This window comes from Dama dama, chromosome 4 (assembly GCF_033118175.1).
Source record: "Dama dama isolate Ldn47 chromosome 4, ASM3311817v1, whole genome shotgun sequence".
Lineage (NCBI taxonomy): Eukaryota > Metazoa > Chordata > Mammalia > Artiodactyla > Cervidae > Dama > Dama dama.
Genome location: NC_083684.1, coordinates 48,200,546 through 48,223,096, shown reverse-complemented (window position 1 = coordinate 48,223,096; position 22,551 = coordinate 48,200,546). Strand labels below are relative to the sequence as shown.

General features: G+C 41.3%; 1 protein-coding gene across 5 annotated transcripts in view; it reads left to right on the top strand.

Moving 5' to 3' along the window:
• Nucleotides 1-22,551, top strand: part of CEP89 (centrosomal protein 89) — a 70,012-nt gene that overhangs the window by 31,901 nt on the left and 15,560 nt on the right. For 4 of the 5 annotated variants that reach the window (XM_061138947.1, XM_061138950.1, XM_061138951.1 and 1 more), the window contains 8 exons: nucleotides 319-537; nucleotides 1,827-1,972; nucleotides 5,413-5,463; nucleotides 5,634-5,717; nucleotides 7,809-7,916; nucleotides 9,902-10,013; nucleotides 11,059-11,239; nucleotides 22,178-22,345. In XM_061138947.1, the coding sequence (XP_060994930.1) occupies nucleotides 319-537; nucleotides 1,827-1,972; nucleotides 5,413-5,463; nucleotides 5,634-5,717; nucleotides 7,809-7,916; nucleotides 9,902-10,013; nucleotides 11,059-11,239; nucleotides 22,178-22,345 (1,069 nt within the window). The remainder of the gene's footprint in view (nucleotides 1-318; nucleotides 538-1,826; nucleotides 1,973-5,412; nucleotides 5,464-5,633; nucleotides 5,718-7,808; nucleotides 7,917-9,901; nucleotides 10,014-11,058; nucleotides 11,240-22,177; nucleotides 22,346-22,551) is intronic. The other variant, XM_061138948.1, reaches the window with a different exon arrangement.

Sequence of the window (22,551 nt, the reverse complement as noted above, 5' to 3'; positions counted from 1 at the left end):
GAGAGTAGATCCCCTTCTTTCCATACTTCTGCTGAAAGGCTTTCTGACTCCTGGTGGCCTGCAGGATACAACCTCCACTCTGCATATTATGATAAGCAAAGGCCTCCACTGGCTTCTGTCTCCCGCTGTGTTATCCTTCTTCTTATTGCTCACTGTAGTCTTAACAGGTCACAGTCTTTGCTGTATAGGCCAGTCTTTTTTGCAGGCACTGACATAATGAAGTTGCTCCTTTGGTTTTTGAAATAGTCTCCTGTAATTCTGATGTAAAATTGTTAACATCAATTAGTATTTTAAAACTTTTTTCCTGTCCCTTTTTAGATATAACTGGTAGAACACGTCAAAGATGTATAGAAATAACCAAAGAAAAGTTAGAGGAATTAAAAGAAGAAAATATGCATCTAAACAATGCAAATCAAACCCTTACACATGAACTTAACATAATAAAAAAAACAATGAAAGAACTACAGTTAAAACTTGAAAGGATGAAAAAAGAAAATGGAAAGCCAAAAGAGGTTGAGAAAACATCCTCTCAGGAAGGTGAGGACAACTATCTAGTTCTTTTGTTACAGGAAGGAACAGGAATTCAAATTTTTGTACTTATTTTGGAAGTTAACATCTTATGTTATAATATTTGTTGATATTAATGTTCTTGATATTTTGTTTTGATATTTATGGTCTTTCATTAATATCCTTATACTTGTTGAAATTTGATTTCATCTGTTGTATCATTTTTATTATGCTGAAAAAATTCTAGTTACTTCTTTTGGCTCTTAGCATAATACTTTACATATGTTTTGTATCAGTTTTTATCCCCATGAGCACCATATAAAAGTCTCTTTCACCACATACTTACCAATGTTGAAGATTATATATCCTTGCTAATTTGATTGGTTAAAAAAAAAAAAAGAATCCCGTTTTAATTTAATTTCTATTTGTTATTAATGAAGTTGAATATTTGTTTCATTATCTTTGCAGGTCATTTTCTTTCTCTTTCATAAATATTCCCACTTTGGATTGAGATGCTTTGATCTTTTTTGTTGATTTGTAGGAGCTCTTTATATATTAAGAATTTTAGCCCTATGTCACATATGTTTGATTTTGTTTCTCAGTTTGTTAATAATTCAGCTATGTGTAAAGGATATTTTTCTGTTATGATCTATGCCTTTGGTTTCCAGTGGTTAAGAATCCACGATTCCACTCTGAGGAGTGCAGGTTTGATCCCTGGTCAGGAACTAGGATCCCACATGCTGTGTGATATGGCCAAAATTAATAACAATAATGCTAAGGTCATACAAGTATTCAGTAATGTTTTCTCTGTTTATTTAAGTCTATTATTATGGCTTTAAGAAAGATAATGTGGTTTTCCCTATACAGACCCTGTATATTTCTTGTCTTAGGCACATTTCTAGATACTTGATATTATTTGTGCTATTACTTTGTGGGATCTGTTTTTTATTATGTTTTCTAGTAGAGCATTACTATTGTGTGGGAAGGTTATTAGTTCTAGTAAATTCTCCATTTATACTGTATAATTTTCAGAGCACATGTTTGTATATCATCTGAAACAATGACATTTTTTCCAATCTAAAATTTTAATTTTACCTTTATCGTATATATAGATCAACTTTCACAAACTTCTAAAATATTGTTGACTATTCATTGTTAAAAAAACTTATTAACTTTTATTCATTTATATCTATATAACTGTCATTTGCTGCCTTTGTGAGCCTAAAGGGAAAGAAGGACAGACAATTGACAATTTATATAAAATCATGATGAATATGATTTAAGTTCTTATGGTATAATATTAAATTTATTTTTTTCAGTAGTTGCTGCACCTGAATTACATTATCTAAGAAAACAAGCTCAAGAACTGGTGGATGAAAATGATGGATTGAAAATGACTGTTCATCGTTTGAATGTAGAGCTGAGTAGATATCAAACAAAATTCAGGCATTTATCCAAGAAAGAGGTAATGTTTCCTATTAAGAAAAATCAGTGTTACTGGTATGTTAGCCTTGAATTGATTTCCAGTTCCAAAGAGTTTATTATAATTTGGTATAAGATACATCCAAAGTACAGTCTTCCTGGGCACCTTTCTATTTTCTCCGTCTATCTCTCCTTTTCTCAAAACTAAAGCAATGAAAGCTCTTAGTGAAAAATTAGGACAGTATAAACATACGTAAAGTAAAGGAGTAAAAGTCCTTGTCTGCTCCGTTCCCAGCCGGCTCCTCAGGGTTATAGCTGTTGTTTGTTAGTGCACAGACTTTGAAAAGAAAGCAGACAAGTGTTCACAGCCTCCCAAATGAGCTAGCTCTCACAGTCAATGGAACTTACATTCATGATAAGCATAAGAGCATCCCCTGTAACTATATAGTTGGACTTAGTGTAGAGAGAGCAGACAAAAACACCCTTCTCCCACTTTTTCTCTGGAATGGGTTTAACTGCATACTTTCCCAGATGCTGCCTGAATTTCTGGCTTCTAATCAGCGTAGATCTGAATACTGACTGCAGTCCTCCCCTTTGGGAAGCTGATAGGATTTGGTACATCCCCAACTACTGGGAACCACTTAAAAATAAAGACAGCAGCTTGGACAATCACAGAGGTTTGAGAGGCTACCAAGAACATGGGCTAGGCTGATTGATGAGGCTCAATACCTATACAAGACCCTCTGTCAAGATGAGAGAGCTGGCTGTTATTTCTAATGCACAGAAACCAACATAGAGAGTAAAGGAAGATGAATAAAAAAAGGAATATGTTCTAAAGAAGAGAACAAGATAAATCTTCAGAAACTGATCTTAATGAAATGTAAATAAGTGAGGAAGGTGTAGAGAGAAAGGATCCTTGGTTCAGTACTGGAGGGATTGCAGCTACTGTAGAAAACAGAATGGAGGTTCCCAAAGAAATAACAGAACTATCATACCACTCAGAAATCCCGCTTCTGGGTGTATATCTAAAGGAAAGAAAATCAAAATCTTGAAGAGAGAGCTATACTCCCATGTTCATTGCAGCATTATTTATTGACAGCCAAGGTCTGAAAGCAACGTCAGGATGAATGGAGAAAGAAAATGTGATACATGTCACATGTTTACACACACACACACACACACACACAAGTATTTCCCAGGTAGCTCAGTGGTAAAGAATCTGCCTGCCAACGCAGGAGACACAAGAGAATGCGGGTTCAATCCCAGGGTTGGGAAGATCCCCTGGAGAAGGAAATGGCAGCCCACTCTAATATTCTTGCCTGGAAAATTCCATGGACAGAGGAGCCTGGTGGGCTACAGAGTCCGTGGGGTCACAAAGAGTCAGACGCAACTGAGCCACGCACACAGACTTGATACATACACATATGCATGTGTATGTTATTCAACCTTAAAGAACAAGGCAGTTCTGTCACTTGCAACAGTATGGATGAACATGGAGGGTATTATACTCAGAGAAATAAGCCAGATAAAGATGGATAAAGTGCTTGGTGTCACTTATATGTGGAATTAAAAAAAAGAAGTTGAACTCATGGAAAGTGAGAGCAGGGTGGTGAATGCCATGAGCTGAGGGCTGGGGGAAATAGGGAGAGGCAAGTGGAAGGGCACAAGCCTTCAGTTACACGAGGGATAGGGTCTGAGAATCTAAGATATATATATATAGGGTTGGCTAGAAAGCATTCAAGTTTTTTTTAACATCCTACAGAGAAACCAGAACACAGTTTTTGGCCAACCCAATATAACACGGTGACTATAATTAAGATTACTGTATTTTATAATTGAAGCTTGCTAAGAGAGTAAAGTTGTGTTTTCTCTTCCCCACCCCCCAGCAATAAATGGTAAATATGTAAGGTGATGGGTATGTAATTAGAGAAGAAAGACTAGGTTTTACCTTAGAAGGATTGCAGAATTTGACACTCACTCAGCATGCAGATGCTGTGGGGAATGGCAGGAGGAGCCACTTGCTCCCTGGAGTCTCGTGTGTGTGAAGGACATGTGGGGGCTGGTGGTGGGGTGGGGTCTTCGGAGTGTACAGCTGTCCAGCCCCCTGGGGATCGGTGGTGAGGGGCGAGCCAGGTATGCAGAGAGTTCTCATGTGGCTCCTGGGAGTTGAGGGCACCTTTATGGGTTGTTTCCTTTCTGTTTGAAGTAAGACTTAGATTTAAATGTTTTAAATAATGGCTTTGAGATAGAATTCACCCATTTTAAGTGTACAGTTCAGTGACCTTTTTTAGTGTATTCACAGAACGGTTCAACCTTTACCACAATTTTGGAATGTTTTCTTCATAACAAGAAATCTCACACCTGTTAGCAGGCCCTCCCTGTTTCTTCCCACCTCCCACATTGGCCCTGGCAACCACTCATCTACCTTCTGTCTCTGTGGATTTGCCTGTTCTGAATACTTTATATAAACAGAATCTTACAGGGACTTCCCCGGTGATCCAGTGGTTGACTTAGCACTCCCATTGCATGGGGGGCATGGGTTAGATCCCTGGTTGGGGAAGTAAGATCCTGCATGCTGTATGGTGTGGCCAAAAGTAAATAAATAAATACAGGAAAACATGTATAGGAAAAAAAAATAAATGGAATCGTTCAATAGGTGGTCTTTGTGACTAACTTCTTTCACTTAACATAACGTTAACCTTTTTTAAACAAAAATATGGAAGCTCCTGGAGTCCTGTGAGCCTGTTCCCTTTCAAAAGGCTGTGAGCAGGCAGGCCCAGTGACTGGCCGCTGGCCACTGCCCCCGCCAAGCGTGCACAGTGCTGTCCTCTGCAGCCGCCAGGCTCTCTGTGACAGGCTCCCCGATCCCTCCAGCCGGGGCTGATCTGTCTCTCCGACCACGCAGACTTCCGTTTGTGTCCCTCTTACGGCACCTTCTACCCGTACTGCGTTTGTGTGTGATGTTAACCCTGTGAGAAGACCTGTTTCTGAGTTGAACCATAAAATCCTTAAAAACGACGATTGTGCGGTAATGTCCATAATGACTTAGTGAACTTGCAGTGTTTGCTGAATGAATCACGAGATGATAAACACATAAGAAAGTTTTTGTTGAATAAGGAGTTATTCCATCAGGGCCATTGCTTCCAGCCCCGATGGAATTACTCATACCAGGTTTGCCCTCTCACTGTAAACAACTAGAAAACCAAACAGGACACACAATACAGCTATTTACAGACATCAGACGGCAGGCTGCACTGTGGTCATGGGGAGAATGAAGAGAATGGATGAGCCTCATGATCACCGTGCTTTCTTTTTTATTATTTATTTATTTGGCTGTGTTGGGTGTTGATTGCGGCGTGTAGGATCTTTGGTTACAGCGTGGACTGGAGTTGTTGGCACGGGCTCAGTAGTTGGATGGCACAGGCTCCAGAGCGCATAGGCTTCAGTAATTTAATTTGTCTTCACTCTGTGTTTTATTCTTAGAGTTTAAATATTGAAGGCCTCCCATCAAAGGGCCCTACACCACCCTGGTTGGTAAGTGAAAGTTATTTAATTTCAGGCCCATATTTTCTGGACTGTGTTTGAATAAGCTGTTACAAGTCGTTCTGAATTATACCGAACCAATTTTCTTTCCTTTTTAAAGATGTGCCGGTTGTGTTGAGTTGTAAGAAAGGTATTAACCTTCTTTATTTGATTATGTTCAGGTGGATATAAAATACCTGTCCCCCTTGTTGCTGGCCTACGAAGACAGGATGAAAGAGAAGGACGAGCTCCTTGCCAGCCTTCAGGTAGGTTGGCAAACATCTTAGAAGGACAAGGTTTGTAAAAGAGAAGCCCAATTCAAATTTTGAAGATAGGTATACCCACTTCCTGGCAGGTACTCAAGTGTTTGTTACAGGAAGGAAAGGAAGAGGAGGGAGTGGAGCAGAGTGGGGGTGGGAGAGGAAGAGGGAGGGACGGAAGAGGGGAGGCAGGAGGAGTGGCAGGCCGAGCGGGAGGGCTGGGTCGGGGTTGATGGGAGGGCCTGCAGGGACGGGAGCCTCCCAGACAGGCAGCCCAGCGTGGACCGGGATGCTGGGGGGCAGAGAAGGCAGCCGTGGGAGGCGCTCCTTCCCTGGTCCCGTGCAGCTGCCAACAGCACTGGTAAAAGGGACGTTTGGGCAGACGGGGAAGGTAGGAGACCAGGGATCTTTCAGGCAAACTTAATGTTCCTTCATTTCATGAAGAGCCGACCCCAGGAAGTCCAGTTACCGAGCTGCTGATAGCAGTGGGGAAGTGAGGTTTTTACTCCTTTCTGCCTTGCTCCCTCTCTTTCACGGGAATGGCTGCCGGAGCCGAGCTCATCTAAGTGTAAGGAAACCAGGCTGTGCCGGTGTTGTAGATGCGTCCTGTGCCTTGCTCTGCCGCGTCACCTCTGTTCCCTGTCTCAGTGGCCCAAGTGAAGGGATCCAGGGAGGAAAGAGGTGGTTCTGCTGGGCTCCTTGGCTGGAAGGGTCTGTTAAGAGTCACCTAGCCCCGCGAATTCCCTTCTGGACCCGCTTCCTCTGTAGGAGGCATGGTGTCCATTCCTGGTCTCATGGGAAGATCCCACATGCTGTGCACCTTGGCCAAAAAAGTAAATAAAAGTAAAAACTTTAAAATTTTTTTAAAGTTTAAACAAAATCTTTTTAAAAACTCAAAAAAAAGCCTTTTTTTTTTAAAAAAAAGCATCACCCAGCCTGTTTTTGTTCCGCTATCCTGTTTACATGGCTCATGTAATGCGGTTTTTGAGCCTTTCCTCCTAGATTTTCTATTGGACACTTAATTTTTTAAGAGGGTGAATTGATCTTATGCTAATTGGTTAAATATCAATCCACATAATAAAAGTACTTATTTAGTGCTCCTTCTAAAACAGGGTTCAGGGGATATTTTCTGCAAACATCTGCTTAGTGACAGTTCTAGGCCTTGGGGGCCCTTGGAGTTTCTGTTTGCAGCCACTCAGCCCTGCTGCTGTAGCATGAAGTAGCCACAGACCAGGTGTGAACAAACGGGCATGACTGTGTTCCAGTAAAACTTTATTGACGGCATAGGCACCTGGCCTGCCGGCTGTACTTTGGCCAGTGGACTGGCAGTAAGTGGGGAGTGCATCTGGGCAGAGAGAAAAGTTGCTTGGCATTATTGCTTTTTGTAAGCATAAATGTCTGCTCGCTGAGAGACGAATACTTAAAAGCGTCCCAGGATAAGTACTGACACCTAAGATTCTCACCAGAAGACAGCCCAAGATACCGAAGCTGGCCAAGGCTAGCCAAGCAAAGCCTGGATGGAGGCCAGCCAGCACGAGGGCCACAAACAGACCGAGCCGCAGTCGTGAAGTGGCAGCCAGTGAGCGGGGAAGCGGGACTGACCGCTGGCTTTATGGAAGGGAGGCTCTCTCGTCATTGTCAAGGAACAAAATTAGGTGACTCCTGCCCCCCACGCTAACTAAGGCCTTCCACACCAAAATGGACTTTAGTTAGGATGAACAGTTCTTATTTTTACCTAAAAAGCTCCAATTTATCCTACAGTCTTTAAACAAAGAAAAAATTATAATATTTATAGACATCTGTTGCCTTTTTATCCCCTTTTTATCTTTTCACATATTTGGCAGTACAGAAAAGGTTTATCAGAATTGAGGATTGAGTATTTAAAACCTGAGGTGCTTTGGTCTGTGTCCTCAGCATGGTAGCTGTCTGTTGGGTTTTCTCGCTAGACTGAGTAGGTGCTGGTACAGAGTCTAAGGCCGCTGGTACCCTGAGACTTTGCTTATAAGTTATATTAACATTTGATTTTAGCTAGAGCAGTAGCATTGGAGCTAAGAAGTACCTGTGTGTGTGTTACAGTTTATTTAAATTTTGTTTCAGGAGGAAATGAGAATGTTTAGAATTCGAGTCCAAGAAGTGGTGAAAGAAAACGAGAAACTGCATCAAGAGCTGAATAAGAGTAGTCCTGTCACCAGTGAAGAATGGCACGTGGTGGTATCTCTGGTATTTTGCTAATTAGAAGAAACGATGATAGGAGTAAAGTTTATTAAGTTGTCAAATCTATATGTAAATTTTAACTTACATATTTTAACTAAAACATTTAATTTCTCAGAAATTAATAAGGTACAGCTGAAAATCTAGAAAATTATTCTAAACTTGTATTTTAAAGGTTACTTTCAAAATTCTAAGTAGGTTAAACCTGAAAAATGTTGGCTGTCCGCGTTTTTATCCTCTGAGGTTGTGTTTTTTTAATTTTTTTAAATTCTGCTGCACCAGTTGTCAGTTGGAGGACATGAGATCTTCAGTCTTCATTGAGCCATGTGGGGTCTTTAAGTTGTGGCATGGGAACTGTGGTTATGGCATGCGGGATCTAGTTCCCTAACCAGGGATTGAACCCGCACCCCCTACTTTGGGAGCACGGAGTCTTAGCCACTGGACCATGAAGGTGGTATTTTTCTAGGGTACTTTTCCTGAACCCAGACTGCCGAGTCAAGTCCTTTCTTAGACCTCTCTGATGGCTTGCAGGGCTTTAGGACAGACAGTCTAGGGTGGGGCCTTGCACTCCCAGACCCCACCTGCCCTGTGCCTTCCATACCTGACAGCTGCTGTCCTGTTGCTGACGTTCTCCGCTCCCCGCACCAGAACGCCCCCTTCTGCGCTCAAATGGTGCTGAAAGGTAGCTCTCCCTGAAGGCGCTCTCCCTAAATGCACGCTCTGTCCTGGGCCCTGCCGCACTGTGCCTCGCTGTGTGTGTCCTTCTTCTCCTTCGTGAGCATCTCAGGGCAGGGCCAGGTCCTATTCATCGAGCTCAGCAACAAATGTTTTGTCAGCACGTCTGAGAAAGTAAATGTCTTCAAACATCTAAAGGCAATACCCAAGCAGGACCAAGCAAGCAGAAACTATTCAGATAGATCTTTTTTGCCTTGGGTAGGTATGTTATATTTAGCTTTTTTTTTTTTTTTAATGTCTTAACATCCCTGAAAAAATTAAATATTTTCTATATGTGATGACTAGAAATTTGGAATCCAGTCCACAGCATTCTTACCTTTAGGTGGGTTCTCCCTCTTTGTATGGGCACTGCTGTGTCAGCTGGGACTGGCTGGACGCCTGCTGGACCCTGCCTGGTGTATTGTGACTGCCGCTGGTGAACTTGGATTTTTTCTGTCAGGGTTTCAGGCTCCTAGGGTGTCTCCCCTCGAACCCTCCTTGAATAGTGCCCTGGAAAGCAGGTCTGTTGGGCTGCTTCCAGGAGTCTCACAAGAACTCAGACCCTCAGATTCTTTCTCCAGCCTTCTATATGGCTTCAAGTCAGACCTGTTTGCTTCTTGAAATGTAAATAAATAAATAAAGGCAGGCTCCACTTTGAAATCCGCATGCCCACCGTGTTCCCCAGTCCTGTTCATAAGAGTTTGAAGTTTGCATCCTGCTCTAGGGTGGTGGCCTGTGCCACAGGGTGGAGGTGAGTGGGCGCTGTTAGGTCTGAGCAGGGCCTGCTGAAGCCCCCGGCCAGCCCCCACCCCATACTCTGAGTTCACTGTCTTCCTGCGAGAGTGTGGGGAGGGCTCCCAGGGCTTCGGGGCACTCTGTAGGCAGAGCTCGTGCCACCTCCAAACCCCCTCCCTGTCGTGCCCTGGTCTGCCCCCCTTGGCGGCTGCTCCCTGCCCCTGCACTCCTCTTACTGCAACTGCGCAGCAACGAAGACCCAGCACAACCGAAGATAAATAAATGCAATTGTTTTTAAAACAAAACAAGAAGTTACCAAAGCAGTTTAATATCAAGCTTCTGTCTGTCTTTCTCCCCAATTTGATGGAAATTAAAAACTGGCTGTGTTAATAACATGTTTAGTACTATAATATGTCCAGATATTCATTGCCTGCAGCCTAGCAGTTGCTTTCTTTTAGACTCAAGAGTGTCTCCACGGGCATTCTGCACCTGAATGGCAGTATTTAATTTTGTAAATCAATTGTAGGCAGCAGCTTCAGACTCAAGCCGAACTGGTTTTAGAAGAAAACAAGTTGTTGATAGAGCAGTTGGAGATTCAGCAAAGAAAAGCCAAGGACACCCACCAGGAGCGCCGCCAGGAAGGTGAGCCGTCTTTCCTGCACGCAGGCCACGGTGATGCTGTGACACTGCCATTGTGTCATTTGACAGTGGCATCCCCCCTCCCCCACTTGAAAATGGTGGGAGGTCATGTTTTTTAGAATATATTCTTTTTTACTGAAATGCAGCTGTTACAGCATATCCAGTCATCACCCATGATGCAGCAACCGCTTTCTCAGGAGTCTGTAATTATTCTGTCTTTTGTAAATCAGTTATAGATAACAACTTTAGTGTCAGCAGAACTGGGTTTGGGGGGAACAGTGTGCAACATAAGCAGGAAAAGTCATGTGAGATGGATATTTGAAAGAACCTATGGATGTATCCCCCAGAATTTGTTGAACGAGTAGATAAGTAGGAACCACTGGCTCTCTCAGCAGTGTCTCTGTGCTCTCAGCCTTCCTGCAGTGTCGCAGGTGCTGCTTAGATTAAATCTCCCTCAGATCCTTTCCTCCTCTCCCCATGTGTCCCACCCTGTCCCAGGGGACTAAGTTCTACTTCTCTAAGTAGTGGCGTCAGATGCCCAGGACACATCTTAATATTATATGCTTCCATGTCACTTAGGATGAAAATATTTATGATTTACTTTAAATATAGGACAGTAAACAAAAAAATCAATGAGGAAAGGGAAGAAAAACAAATCTGTCCTTAGTTGGGTCATACTAAAAATATCCTTAAAAATCTTGCAGTTTTAGAGTCAACATCATGATGTATCTTTGCACATCTGTGTGTGACTTAAGGCTTCAGTCTTTGAAAGGTAAGGGCCTTGAAGCCTGGAATCATGTCCTGTTAAGTATTCTGTATTTAACAATAATATCAATATATTGATCTCCAGTAAGAAAGTGTATATTTAGTGATTACTTAATATAGGGACCATAATTTCTATGAACAAAGACTTGATATTAATTTCTAAGTCTCCAATGGATTTTTTAAAGATCCGTTTTTTTAAGCTCTCACTAGTATTAGTAATCTGTAATCATGCTTTATTAAGTCTTTTGTACCAAGTCTTTTATCCATCTCTTTTGTGTTTCAGTTTCTAAACTGACTAAACAGCTAGTGCTTCTAGAGACTAAAACACAGAGCCAAGAGAAGGAGCTAACTGAAAGTAAGGAGCAATTAGCAGTTTTACGTACGGAGTGCCAGGAACTAAAAATACAGTTGGACAGCAAAGTTGCCATGGATGTTCACACTTCAATTGTGAATGAGTTTAAAAGGTAAGGATTTAATATCTTTTGAAGTATTAATGCATCACTGTGCATGTGTTACAGGCAGGTGGAGAGAGAGTACTCCCATCTTTTTCTGCATCATTTCACTGTACCAGCCGTGGTGTCCAAGACTGAGAGTGGTAAATGTTTTATTAAAGTGGAACCTGGCCATCCTTGGGGGCTGCAGTCTGCACTTTATCTGTGTGTATGTGTGTGTATATATATATACACACACACAAACATATATATATATATGTATGTATTTTTACCCCCCTACAGTTCCAACCTCTCTCATGCGCACTTTTTTTTTTTTTTAAAGATTTATTTATTTTTTGCTTCTCTGGGTCTTTGTTGCTGCCAGGCTTTCTGTAGTTGTGACGAGTGGGGGCTACTCTTCATTGCAGTGTGTAGACTTCTCATTGCGGTGATTTCTCATGTGGAGCACAGGCTCTAGAGTGCTCAAGCTCAGTAGTTGCAGCTCACGGGCTTAGTTGCTCCATGGCATGTGGGATCTTCCCAGACCAGGGATCAAACCCGTGTCCCCTGCATTGGCAGACAGATTCTTAACCACTAGACCACCAGGGAAACCCCTCTCATTTTTAGAACCAAAGATAATTTAAAGTAATATAACTGGAGATCTAGACATCCACTAATGAGGAATTGCTGAAATGAAAAGATAGAACCAGAAAATGAAATATGGTGCAGCCATTAAACATGTCACAAAAGAATGTTTTTGACTTTGGAAGATAGCCACAGTATATTTGTAAGTGAAGAGATTAGGTTACATAATAGTACGTACAGAATGATTACAATTTTATTTAAAAAGAAAAAAGATGTGTGTCATGTGTGTGTGATTAAGCTGGCCCACCATCCCAGTTTGTCTTGGACCTGAGGGGTTTTTTCAGGATGTGAGAATCTTCATGTTAATGGAGACGAATAGGATGAGTTGATCACTTCCATGTGTATATGTCTGTCTGTGTCTGTCTGTGTATAATTACATATATATGTATAAAATTACTTATATACCATAAATATGTAGAAAATGAAAGGATGGAAAAATAAGACTAGCAGTTCTCTTTGGCAGGTGAAATTATCCAAAGAAACAACCAATAGAATATATAAAAGATATGTATGTGTGTGTATGTGTGTGTGTGTGTGTGTATGTATATATATATATATGTATATTTGGAGAGAGAAAGAGAGGCTTATTTTAAGGAATTGGCTCATACAGTTGTGGGGGCTAGCAAATCCAGACTCCATAGTGCAGGCCAGCTGGCTGGAAACTCAGACAAGAAACTGAAACTGTGTCTTGAGGCAGAATTCTTTCTTTTTGGGAAGCCTAAGTTTTTACTCATAAGGTCTTCAACTAATGGTATTAGGTAATCTCCCTTACTTAAAAGTCAGCTGATTGAGATGTTAATCACATCTACAGAATACCTTCACAGTAACGTCTAACTGGTATTTGACCGAACAACTGGGCCCCATAGACTAGCCAAGTCGACACATAAAACTAACCATCATAATGAGTAAAGTAAATTTGTGTGTGTGTGTTTTCTATTTTCCAGGTGTTCTAACGCATAGGACTTTCCAGTCAGGAAAGCTGGTGGTCAGGCCTTTACGCTACAGGAGGGAAAGCTTTGTGCTGAGAGGCCTTGGGCAGGGGATGGAGATGGGGAGGGGTCCGCCTGTTGGCACTGTTGGGAAGGCTGGTGTTTGATTGGAGAGGGAATCTGACACAGGAGAGGGGCATGGACTCATCAGAGACAGAAGATGTGAACTCATTGAAGCCTCTGAGGCGTCAGGCCACGTGTCCTCTGGTTGCCTCAGTTCGGGGTACCCTTTCCAGGCTCCTGTCATGATAGAGAGGGACCACAGATGAAAGAGGAATTAGTAATTAGCAGCAGAGCAGCTGTTGAGCTCGCTCCTACAGTGAGGCTGAGTCTGAGAAGTTGGGAAGGGTTCCACCTAAGGCAAAGGTGAGATCATGAAGAAAAGATTTTAATTTTTATAGAAAAGGGTTTTAAGTTGGACCTTGCCTGGTGAGCTTCTAGGTCAGGTGCCTGTGTGTTGTTCTGTCCTGCTGAAGGCAGTGCAGTTCATTAACCTGAAGTGACTTGCCACATTGTCTTGTTCTACCTATTGGCAGCCGTGCCTGGAAAGAACCATGACATAGGGAACAGCAGAAGCTTATTTTCCTAGTGAACTATCCTGTTGACTTAGAGCTAGACAGCTGGTTACACCCTGAAGCTTAGATTACTCTGTGCTTTTATTGTTGCTTAGAAAGCTTGAGCCTACTCAGCAGGGGCGATGAGAAATCAGATGTCAACCCACCTGGCTAAAGAAATTTAGCAAACTCTTTGGGGGAGAGCTGAGGTTTGCGATGACTAGTGGTGTCTGTAAAAGGCAAGTCTTTTTTTTTTTTTTTTTTTTTTACCTTTGTAGGCAAAGTGATGTCTCTGCTTTTTATTTTATTTTATTTATTTATTTATTTATTTTTTTATTAGTTGGAGGCTAATTACTTCACAACATTTCAGTGGGTTTTGTCATACACTGATATGAATCAGCCATAGATTTACACGTATTCCCCATCCCGATCCCCCCTCCCAACAGGCAAGTCTTATAAAGGGCATGGGGGCCCTGGATCCTAAAGTGAAGCTGACTATTCACATAACCCACCTACAGAGACAGAGTCCTGGCCAGCAGTCAGTGAGTAATATGCCTGCTCAGGGAGGCCCCAGAAGGACAATCTCCTTGTATAACACATACCAAATACTCACTTTTTCATCCTAAAGTAAGAACAGATTACTAGGTGTGTTGAAGCATTGGATATAAGAGGAAGAAATTACAGTGGAGAGAGACCTAGATAAGCAGAGAGACTCACAGCAAAGGGAACTGAGATAATACAGAGAACTAAGAGTTTTTTGGCTGCATTGTGCAGCTTGTGGGATCTTAGCTCCCAGACCAGGGATTGAACCTGGGCCACAGCAGTGAAAGCCCAGAATCCCAACCACTAGGCCACCAAGGAACTCCCAAGGAGAGTTTAAAAGGATAAAATGCCATGGCAAAAAAGTGTAATCATTAAATAAGAAAAATTTTTAATGATTACCAGAATTTTTTTTTTTTTAAATCAGTAGAAGGACTGAAAGATAAATTTGTGTATTCACTCAGAACAGCAGGAAACAAACAGTTGGGAGTGGAGAGAAAACGTAATAGACGGAAGACCTATCTAAGAGGCCCAGCCTCAGATCATCAGGAATCTCAAAGAGATTAAAGAAAATAGAAAGGGAGGTATTAATAGTTGAAAGGCATCTCCAGATCTCTGAAGCCCTTGATTGAAAGGACCCACAGAACCCAGCATGTGAATGAAAAAGACTCAGGACGAGACACGTCCATCATCCACAAGTGAATAGTAAGCTGGGACCCTAAGGGCTACATCCCCAGGTCAGGTAAACAAGAAGTAACCAGCCGTCAGTCCTCTCTGAAGGAAGGCCTCTTCTAAAAATGTTTCAAGGGAAGTATCCAGGACGTAGAGAAAGCCAGACAGACAGTGACTCGGAACCAGTAGAAAAAAATAACAAATAACGATATGAAGTCCAGATATTAGAATTATCAAAGACTCTAAAGCAGCTATTGTGCTTTAAGAAAGAAAGACAAGCTCCAAATAGTCTTCAGAGAACTATAAAACGTGACAATAGTGGGATTGAAAAGGAAGGAATAGAATTTTTAGAACTGAAAAATACAATGAATTACAAAGTCAGTGGATGGGCATACCTACCATAGGGAACTGAAATATGTTCAGGTGAAACATAGTTCAGGGTGGACTTCCCTGGTGGTCCAGTGGTTAAGACTTCACGCCCCCCAGTGGAGGGAGCCTGGATTCAATCCCTGGTCAGGAAACTAGATCCCACATGCCTCAACAAAGAGTTTGCATGCCGCAACTAAAGATCTCCCATGTCACAACTAAGACCTGGAGCAGCCAAATTAATAAAAAATTAATTTAAATTGGTTTAAATCCTCCAGAAAATTTTTTTAAAAACTCAGGAGGACATAAGAGTGTTCAGAGGTTGAGGTACCACTAGATTGGAGACAGGAGGCAGTATGGGGGGATATATTTAATCAGAAGTAGTAGTTGGAGATAGGATATCTGAGAATCTTCCCCAACTGAAGACAATACCTGGGTTATGCCAGGATGGTTTCCTTCAGAGGACTTCAGTGGCAGCAGGTGTTAACAGGGATGTTGCACTCAGAAAAAAGTTCATTCACATCAACACATTTGGAAATTTAGATGAAATGGTCACATTCCTTGAGAAATATAGCTTGTCAAAACTGACTTATAAAGAAAAAGAATACCTGAATATTCCTTTGGTCATTAAAGAAATTGAATCCAAAGATCTTCCCTTGAAGAAAACTACAGACTTTAAACACCTTCATGAGAGAACTCTGTAAATATTCAAGGAGGAAATAATTCCAGTCTCATAAAAACCCTTCTTCAAGAACAAAAGAAGAGTTAATGCTCTATAATTCATTTTCTGAGATAAATACAATCTTGATGCCAAAAGCCAACAGTGATGGTTTAAGAAAGGAAAGTTACATTTCATTTTCACTCATGCATCTAGATGTAAAAACTCTAAAATGAAAGTGAAAATCACTCACTCATGTCCTACTCTTTGCGACCCCATAGAGTCCATGGGATTCTCCAGGCCAGAATTCTGGAGTGGGTAGCCGTTCCCTTCTCCAGGGGATCTTCCCAACCCAGGATCAAACCCAGGTCTCCCTCGTTGCAGGCAGATTCTTTACCAGCTGAGCCACAAAGGAAGCCCTTAAAACAAGAAAAAAAAAAAAAGCCTCTAAAAACAGTATTAGTAATAGATATGAACTTCCTTAATGGTTCTATTAAAAAATAAAACTATAGTAAATGTCACTGTTAGTGGTGAAATGTTGTACGCTTTCCTGTTGAGACTGGAGACAAGACGAAGATGCCCTCTGATAACCATTTCTAAACAACAACAACATTGGTTATGAAATGGAAACTAGTGCACATGGCAAGAAAAAAGTTACAAAGTTTGGGAAGAAGGAGATCATAGTGTCATTATTCATAGATGATATAATTCCATATATAGAAAACAAATTACAAATATATCATTAGAAATAATCATGGATTTTTGCACTGCAGTAATCAAAACAGCATGGTAGAGACTTCCCTGGTGGTCTGTTGGTTACGAATCCACCGCCAATGCCGGGGATATGGTTTCGACCCCTGGTCTTGGAAGATCTCACATGCCATGGGGCAATTAAGACCATGTGCCACAACTACTGAGCCTGCATTCTAGGGCTGCAAGTGCTGAAGCCTGCGCACCCATATTCTGCAATAAGAAGCCACTGCAATGAGAAGCCTACTCACCACAACTAGAGAAAGCCCGCACACAGCAACAAAGACCTGGCACAGCCAAAAATAAATAAATACAGCGTGGTACTGGCAGAGAAAAAGACATGAATCGGTGGAAAAGAACAGAGACCCCAGAAATAAACCCACACACCTACAGTTCACTTCACACACCTTCGACAGAGGAGGCAAGAATATGCAGTAGAGAAAACATGGGCTCTTCAGCAAGTGGTGGTGATAAGGTGGACAGCCACACATAAATCAATGAAGTTAGAACACACTCTCTCACCATATACAAACTGTGAACCTATGGCTGATTCATGTTGAGGTTTGACAGAAAACAATAAAATTCTGTAAAGCAATTACCTTCCAATTAAAAATAAATTTTTTTTTAAAAAGAAAAACTCAAAATGGCTTAAGGACTTAAACATAAGATGTGACACCATAAAACTCCTGGATGAGAATTTAGGTAAAACATTCTCCAACATAAATCGTTCCAGTGTTTTCTTAGATCAGTCTCCCAAAGGCAATAGAAATCAAAACAAAAATAAATAAGACCTAATCAAACTTTCAGGCTTTACCACAACAAAGGAAACCATGCATGCATGCTCAGTTGCTTCAGTCCTGTCCAACTCTTTGCAACCCCACGGACTGTAGCCTGCCAGGCTTCTCTGTCCATGGGATTCTCCAGACAATACTGGAGTGGGTTGCCATGCCCTCCTTCAGGGGATCTTCGGACCCAGGAATCAAACCTGCATCTCCTGCATTGCAGGGGGATTTGTTACTACTGAGCCACCGAGGCAGACCCATAAGCAAAATGAAAAGACAGTCTACAGAATGGGAGAAAATATTTGCAAATGATGTGACCAACAAAGGTTTAATTTCCAGAATAAATGAATAGCTGATACATCTCAATAGCAAAAACAACAACAACGAAAACCAATTGAAAAAACAGGCAGAAGACCTAAAGAGACGTTTCTCAAGAAGACATACAGATAGCCAATATTCACATGAGACCTTGTTCAACATTGCTAATTTTGAGAAGTACAAATCGAAACTACAGTGAGGTATCACCTCATGCTGGTCAGAATGGCTGTCATCAAAAATTCTACAAGTGACAAATGCTGGAGAGGGTGTGGAGAAAGGGAAACCTTCTACCCTGTTGGTGGCAATGTAAGTTGGTTTAGCCACTGTGGAAAACATGGAAGTTCCTCAGAAAACTAAAAATAGAATTACCATATGATCCAGCTATCCCACTCCTGGGCATGTATCCAGACAAAACTATAATTCAAAAAGATACATGCACCCCTATGTTCAGAGCAGCACTATTCACAACATCCAAGACATTGAAACAACCTAAATGTCCATCAACAGGTGAATGGATAAAAATGAGGCAGTACATATGTATTAGGTTGGTGCAAACATAATTGTGGTTTCAGATTGTGAATTTTAAATCATCATAACTAGGCTCAAACACATCTTTATTTATCAAAAATAGGAACCATTAAAATCAACACATTTTTGCCAATGAGAAATAAGTTTTTTCCTGTAGCATAAAAATCCGTGCAGAATGCAACGAACTCCTGGAAAGCATTTCCTGCTAGTTGTGGAAGCGTTTTCCTTCCAAAAAGTTGTCAAGATACTTGAAGAAGTGGTAATCGGTTGGCAAGAGAGGTCAGGTGAATATGGCAGATGAATCAAAACTTTGTAGTCCAATTCGTTCAGCTTTTGAGGTGTCAGTTGTGTGACGTGTGGTTAGACATTGTTGTGGAGGAGAATTAGGCTGTTTCTTTTGACCAGTGCTGGCTGCAGGCATTGCAGTTTTCAGTGCATTGCAGAGTCGGACATGACTGAGCGACTTCACTTTCACTTTTCACTTTCATACATTGGAGAAGGAAGTGGCAATCCACTTCAGTGTTCTTGCCTGGAGAGTCCCAGGGACGGCGGAGCCTGGTGGGCTGCTGTCTATGGGGTCGCACAGAGTCAGACGTGACTGAAGTGACTTAGCAGCAGCAGCAGCATCGATTTGCTGAGCGTAGTTCTCAGATGTAATGATTTCGCTGGGATTCAGAAAGCTGTAGTGGATCAGACAGGTAGCAGACCACCAGACAGTAGCCGTGAGCTGTTTTTGGTGCAAGTTTGGCTTTGGGAAGTGCTTTGGAGTTTCTTCTCAGTCCAACCACTGAGCTGGTCATCACTGGTTGCCTGTAAAATCCACTTTTCATCACAGTCCAATCGAGAAATAGTTCATTGTTGTTGCGTGGAGTAAAAGACGATGACACTTCAAAACAACCATTTTTTAAAATTTTCGGTCAGCTCACAAGACACCCACTTACCAGGTTTTTTCACCTTTCTAATATGCTTCAAATGCTGAATAGCTGCAGAATGGTCGATGTTGAGTTCTTCAGCAACTCCTTGTGTAGTTGTAAGAGGATCAGCTTTGATGACGCTTTCTGTTGTTTGTTGTCAACTTCCGATGGCTGGCCACTGCACTCCTCATCTTCAAGGCCATTGTCTCCTTTGCAAAACTTCTTGAACCACTACTGCATTGTACTTTCGTTAGCAGCTCCTGGGCCAAATGCATTGTTGATGTTGTGAGTTGTCTCTCTTGCTTTTTGTGACCCATTTTGAATGCAAATGAGAAAATAGCTCGAATTTGCTTTTTTTCTAATGTCACTTCTGTGGTCTATAATAAATTTAAAACAAACAGCAAGTAATAAGTCATTAGCAAAAAACGTAAAGCAAGAAATGCACATCAAAATGATGTAGAACATAACCACATTTAAGAATGTATTTCGATATCAAATGGCAAAATTCAGCAATACAAAGCCACAATTACTTTTGTGCCAACCTAATGCAGGGGACTACTATTCAGTCATAAAAATGAACAAAATAACTCCATTTGCAGCAACATGGATGCAACTGGATAAGTGAAGTAGAAAGAAAGATACATACCATATGATATCACTTATACGTGGAATCTAAAACATAGCATGAACCTCTCACATGAAACCAAAACAGAATCACAGACGTAGAAAGCAGACTGGTGGTTGCCGAGGGGGAAGGGAGTGGAAGAGGGGTGGATTTAAGTTTGGGGTTTCAGATGCATCTTCTATTTACAGAATGGATAAACAAGGTCCTGCTGCATAGCACAGGGAACTGTACTCAATATCCTGTCATAAGGCATAACGGAAAGAATGTGAAAAAGAATGTGTGTGTGTACACACACACACACACACACACACACACACATATGTCTGAGTCATTTTGCTGTAGAGCAACAATTAACATGTTACGAATCAACTATACTTCAGTTAAAAATAAATAATAGTGAACTCTTGCAAAGTTGGTAGAAACAATTTATAAAAAGTTAATTACAGGGGACTTCCCTGATGGTCCAGTGACTAAGACTGCACTCCCAATGCAGGGGGCCCAGGTTCAATCCCTGGTCAGGGAACTAGATCCCACATGCCTCAACTAAAGATCCTGCATGCCACAACTAAGACTCCTGTGCAGCCAAATAAAAAATATTTTCTAAAAATTTTGATCATATTTCTTTGCAGGAATAAATATATAGAAAATGACATTTTGAAGAAGAACCCCTCCCCGCCCTCCCCCCTGAAAAAAAAAAGAAAAGGAGGAAGGGAGGTACTATTAACAAAGCCTTACTTACAAATAGGAATAGAAAGATTCACAGTACTTTTATTGGAAAAATCATTAAGCGTTATTGATAATTTCACTGGGTAAAGAATGCCAAGTTCATTTTTTTTTTTGGCTTTTGGAGTTTTTTCCCATTCAGTTTACAGATGTTCTCCATATGAAATGCTACATTTTACTTGTTTCTAAGTTTGTTCCATTAAACAATGCCCCCAGTAAACTTTCTTGTGCGGATTAATCAGTTTTCCTAAATATATAGGTAGAGATGGCATTGTTTGGCCATAGAGTAAATGCATGTTTTAGATTTTGACATATTGTTCTCTGAGGTAGCTGTGTACGCCCACCAGCACTTTCTCAGCATTTCCTGTTGTCTTTGGTTGCTTTTCATTATGAACTTTTTTATTGATTTTGTGAATTTATTGATTTTGCTACCAAGTGAGCAAAATAAAATAAATAAATTTCTAAAATCCAAACAAAAAACAGCAAAGAACCAAGAGGGAAAGATGGAAGGAAGGGGTAGTTAGGAAGTTTGGAATCAACATGTACACACTGCTGTGTTTAGGATGGATAGCAAACAAGGGCCTACTTTATAGCACAGGGAACTCTAACCCTGCTCCGTGTTATATGGCAGCCTGGATAGGACGGGAGTCTGGGGGAGAATGGATACATGTCTATGTATGGCTGTGTCCCTTTGCTGTCTACCTGAATCTATCCCATTGTTAATCTTCTTTGCTCCAATTTAAAATAAAAAGTTTATTTAAAAAAAATAGCAAAGAAAAAGATAAAAGGTGAGTTTAATTCAAACCTCAGTTCTGTGGCTTTTGTCCAGGTGTGTCCTCTGCTCTTTGACTAACTAAAATTAGTCAACTAGAAAACAGTGGAAAAGTGGAAACTATTTAGAAAATTACTGACTGTTTAGGGAGCCAACTCAGGCTGAAGTCATTGAACTTGTGTGGCAAGTGAGGCAGACCCCAAACATGCAGTGTGAGGCTTGTTCACTAACCAGCCAGCCAGGCAGTAAGCCCCACGTGGTACCCAAAGAGACTCCGTGGTACCCAGAGAGACCCCATCTCTCAGCATGCTGGGCAGCCTCTGGGTGTGTGGCCATCCCTATTCGTTCTCGGTTATTTCAGGAAAATTGAGCCAGGAAACCAGTGAAGGAACAACTCTTCTCTCAAGCATCATTGTGCCAGAATTATATACTATTTGTATGCCCTCCTTGTTTTATTGTTTGTTTGTTTTATCAGAAAAACAATTATTTTAGTCTGAAATAAAATTTGTTTTAGCCTTAGGATTTGAGGGAGGGGCAGTTATAACTATGTTAAAAAAAGAGCTGTGTTAAATTCTTTCTGAAAGGAGTGGAGTATTTGTTGTTGTTGTTCAGTTGCTGAATTGTGTCTTTTGTGACCCCATGGACTGTTAGCACGCCAGGCTTCTGGAGTTTGCTCAAACTCACGTCCGTTAAGTCGGTGATGCCATCCAACCGTCTCATCCTCTGTCATCCCCTTCTCGTCCTGCCTTCAGTCTTTCCCAGCATCAGGGTCTTTTCCAATGAGTTGGCTCTTCGTTCACATCAGGTGGCCAAAGTATTGGAGCTTCAACTTCAGCATCAGTCCTTCCAGTGAATATTCCGGATTGATTTCCTTTAAGTATATTTATATACATACACAGAGACATGAACAAAAATTGTGAGCAGAAAAAGGGATGAGATCATTACCATCACATGGGTGTGTCCACAGGCAGGCCCTCTCTGCTGCCCTCCAGGAGCTCCCCACCAACTCCCCCAGGGGCTGCCTGAGGCTGTTCCCACAGAGGCCTCCCAAGGACCCACCGAGGCTGCCTGGCAGTGGCTACCTCATTTAACCTCACTGTATTGGGTGCAAGCTTGTGATATTTTTGTCCATCAGCCAGTTGCAGAAAGAAGAAGAGAAAGAAAATGCTGAGATGGAAGAGTTGATGGAAAAGCTGGCAGCCCTGCAAGTGCAGAAAAAGAGCCTGCTCTTAGAGAAGAAAAATCTGACAGCTAAAAACAAGGCACTGGAAGCTGAGCTCGAAAAGGCACAGAAAATAAATAGGTGGGTTTAAGTTAAAAAAAGACCATTGAATATTCCATTTCATATTCTTTATCTTTTTTTCTCATATTGGCAATGAAATGGAAGGGGATAAATGAGGTTATTAAATATCAAAATATAAAATATGACCAACGTTATAATGATGACTCTTAAGAATCTGAAATTTCTTTAAGTTCTTTATTGTTTCCCAAAAGTCTAATCCAGGGATT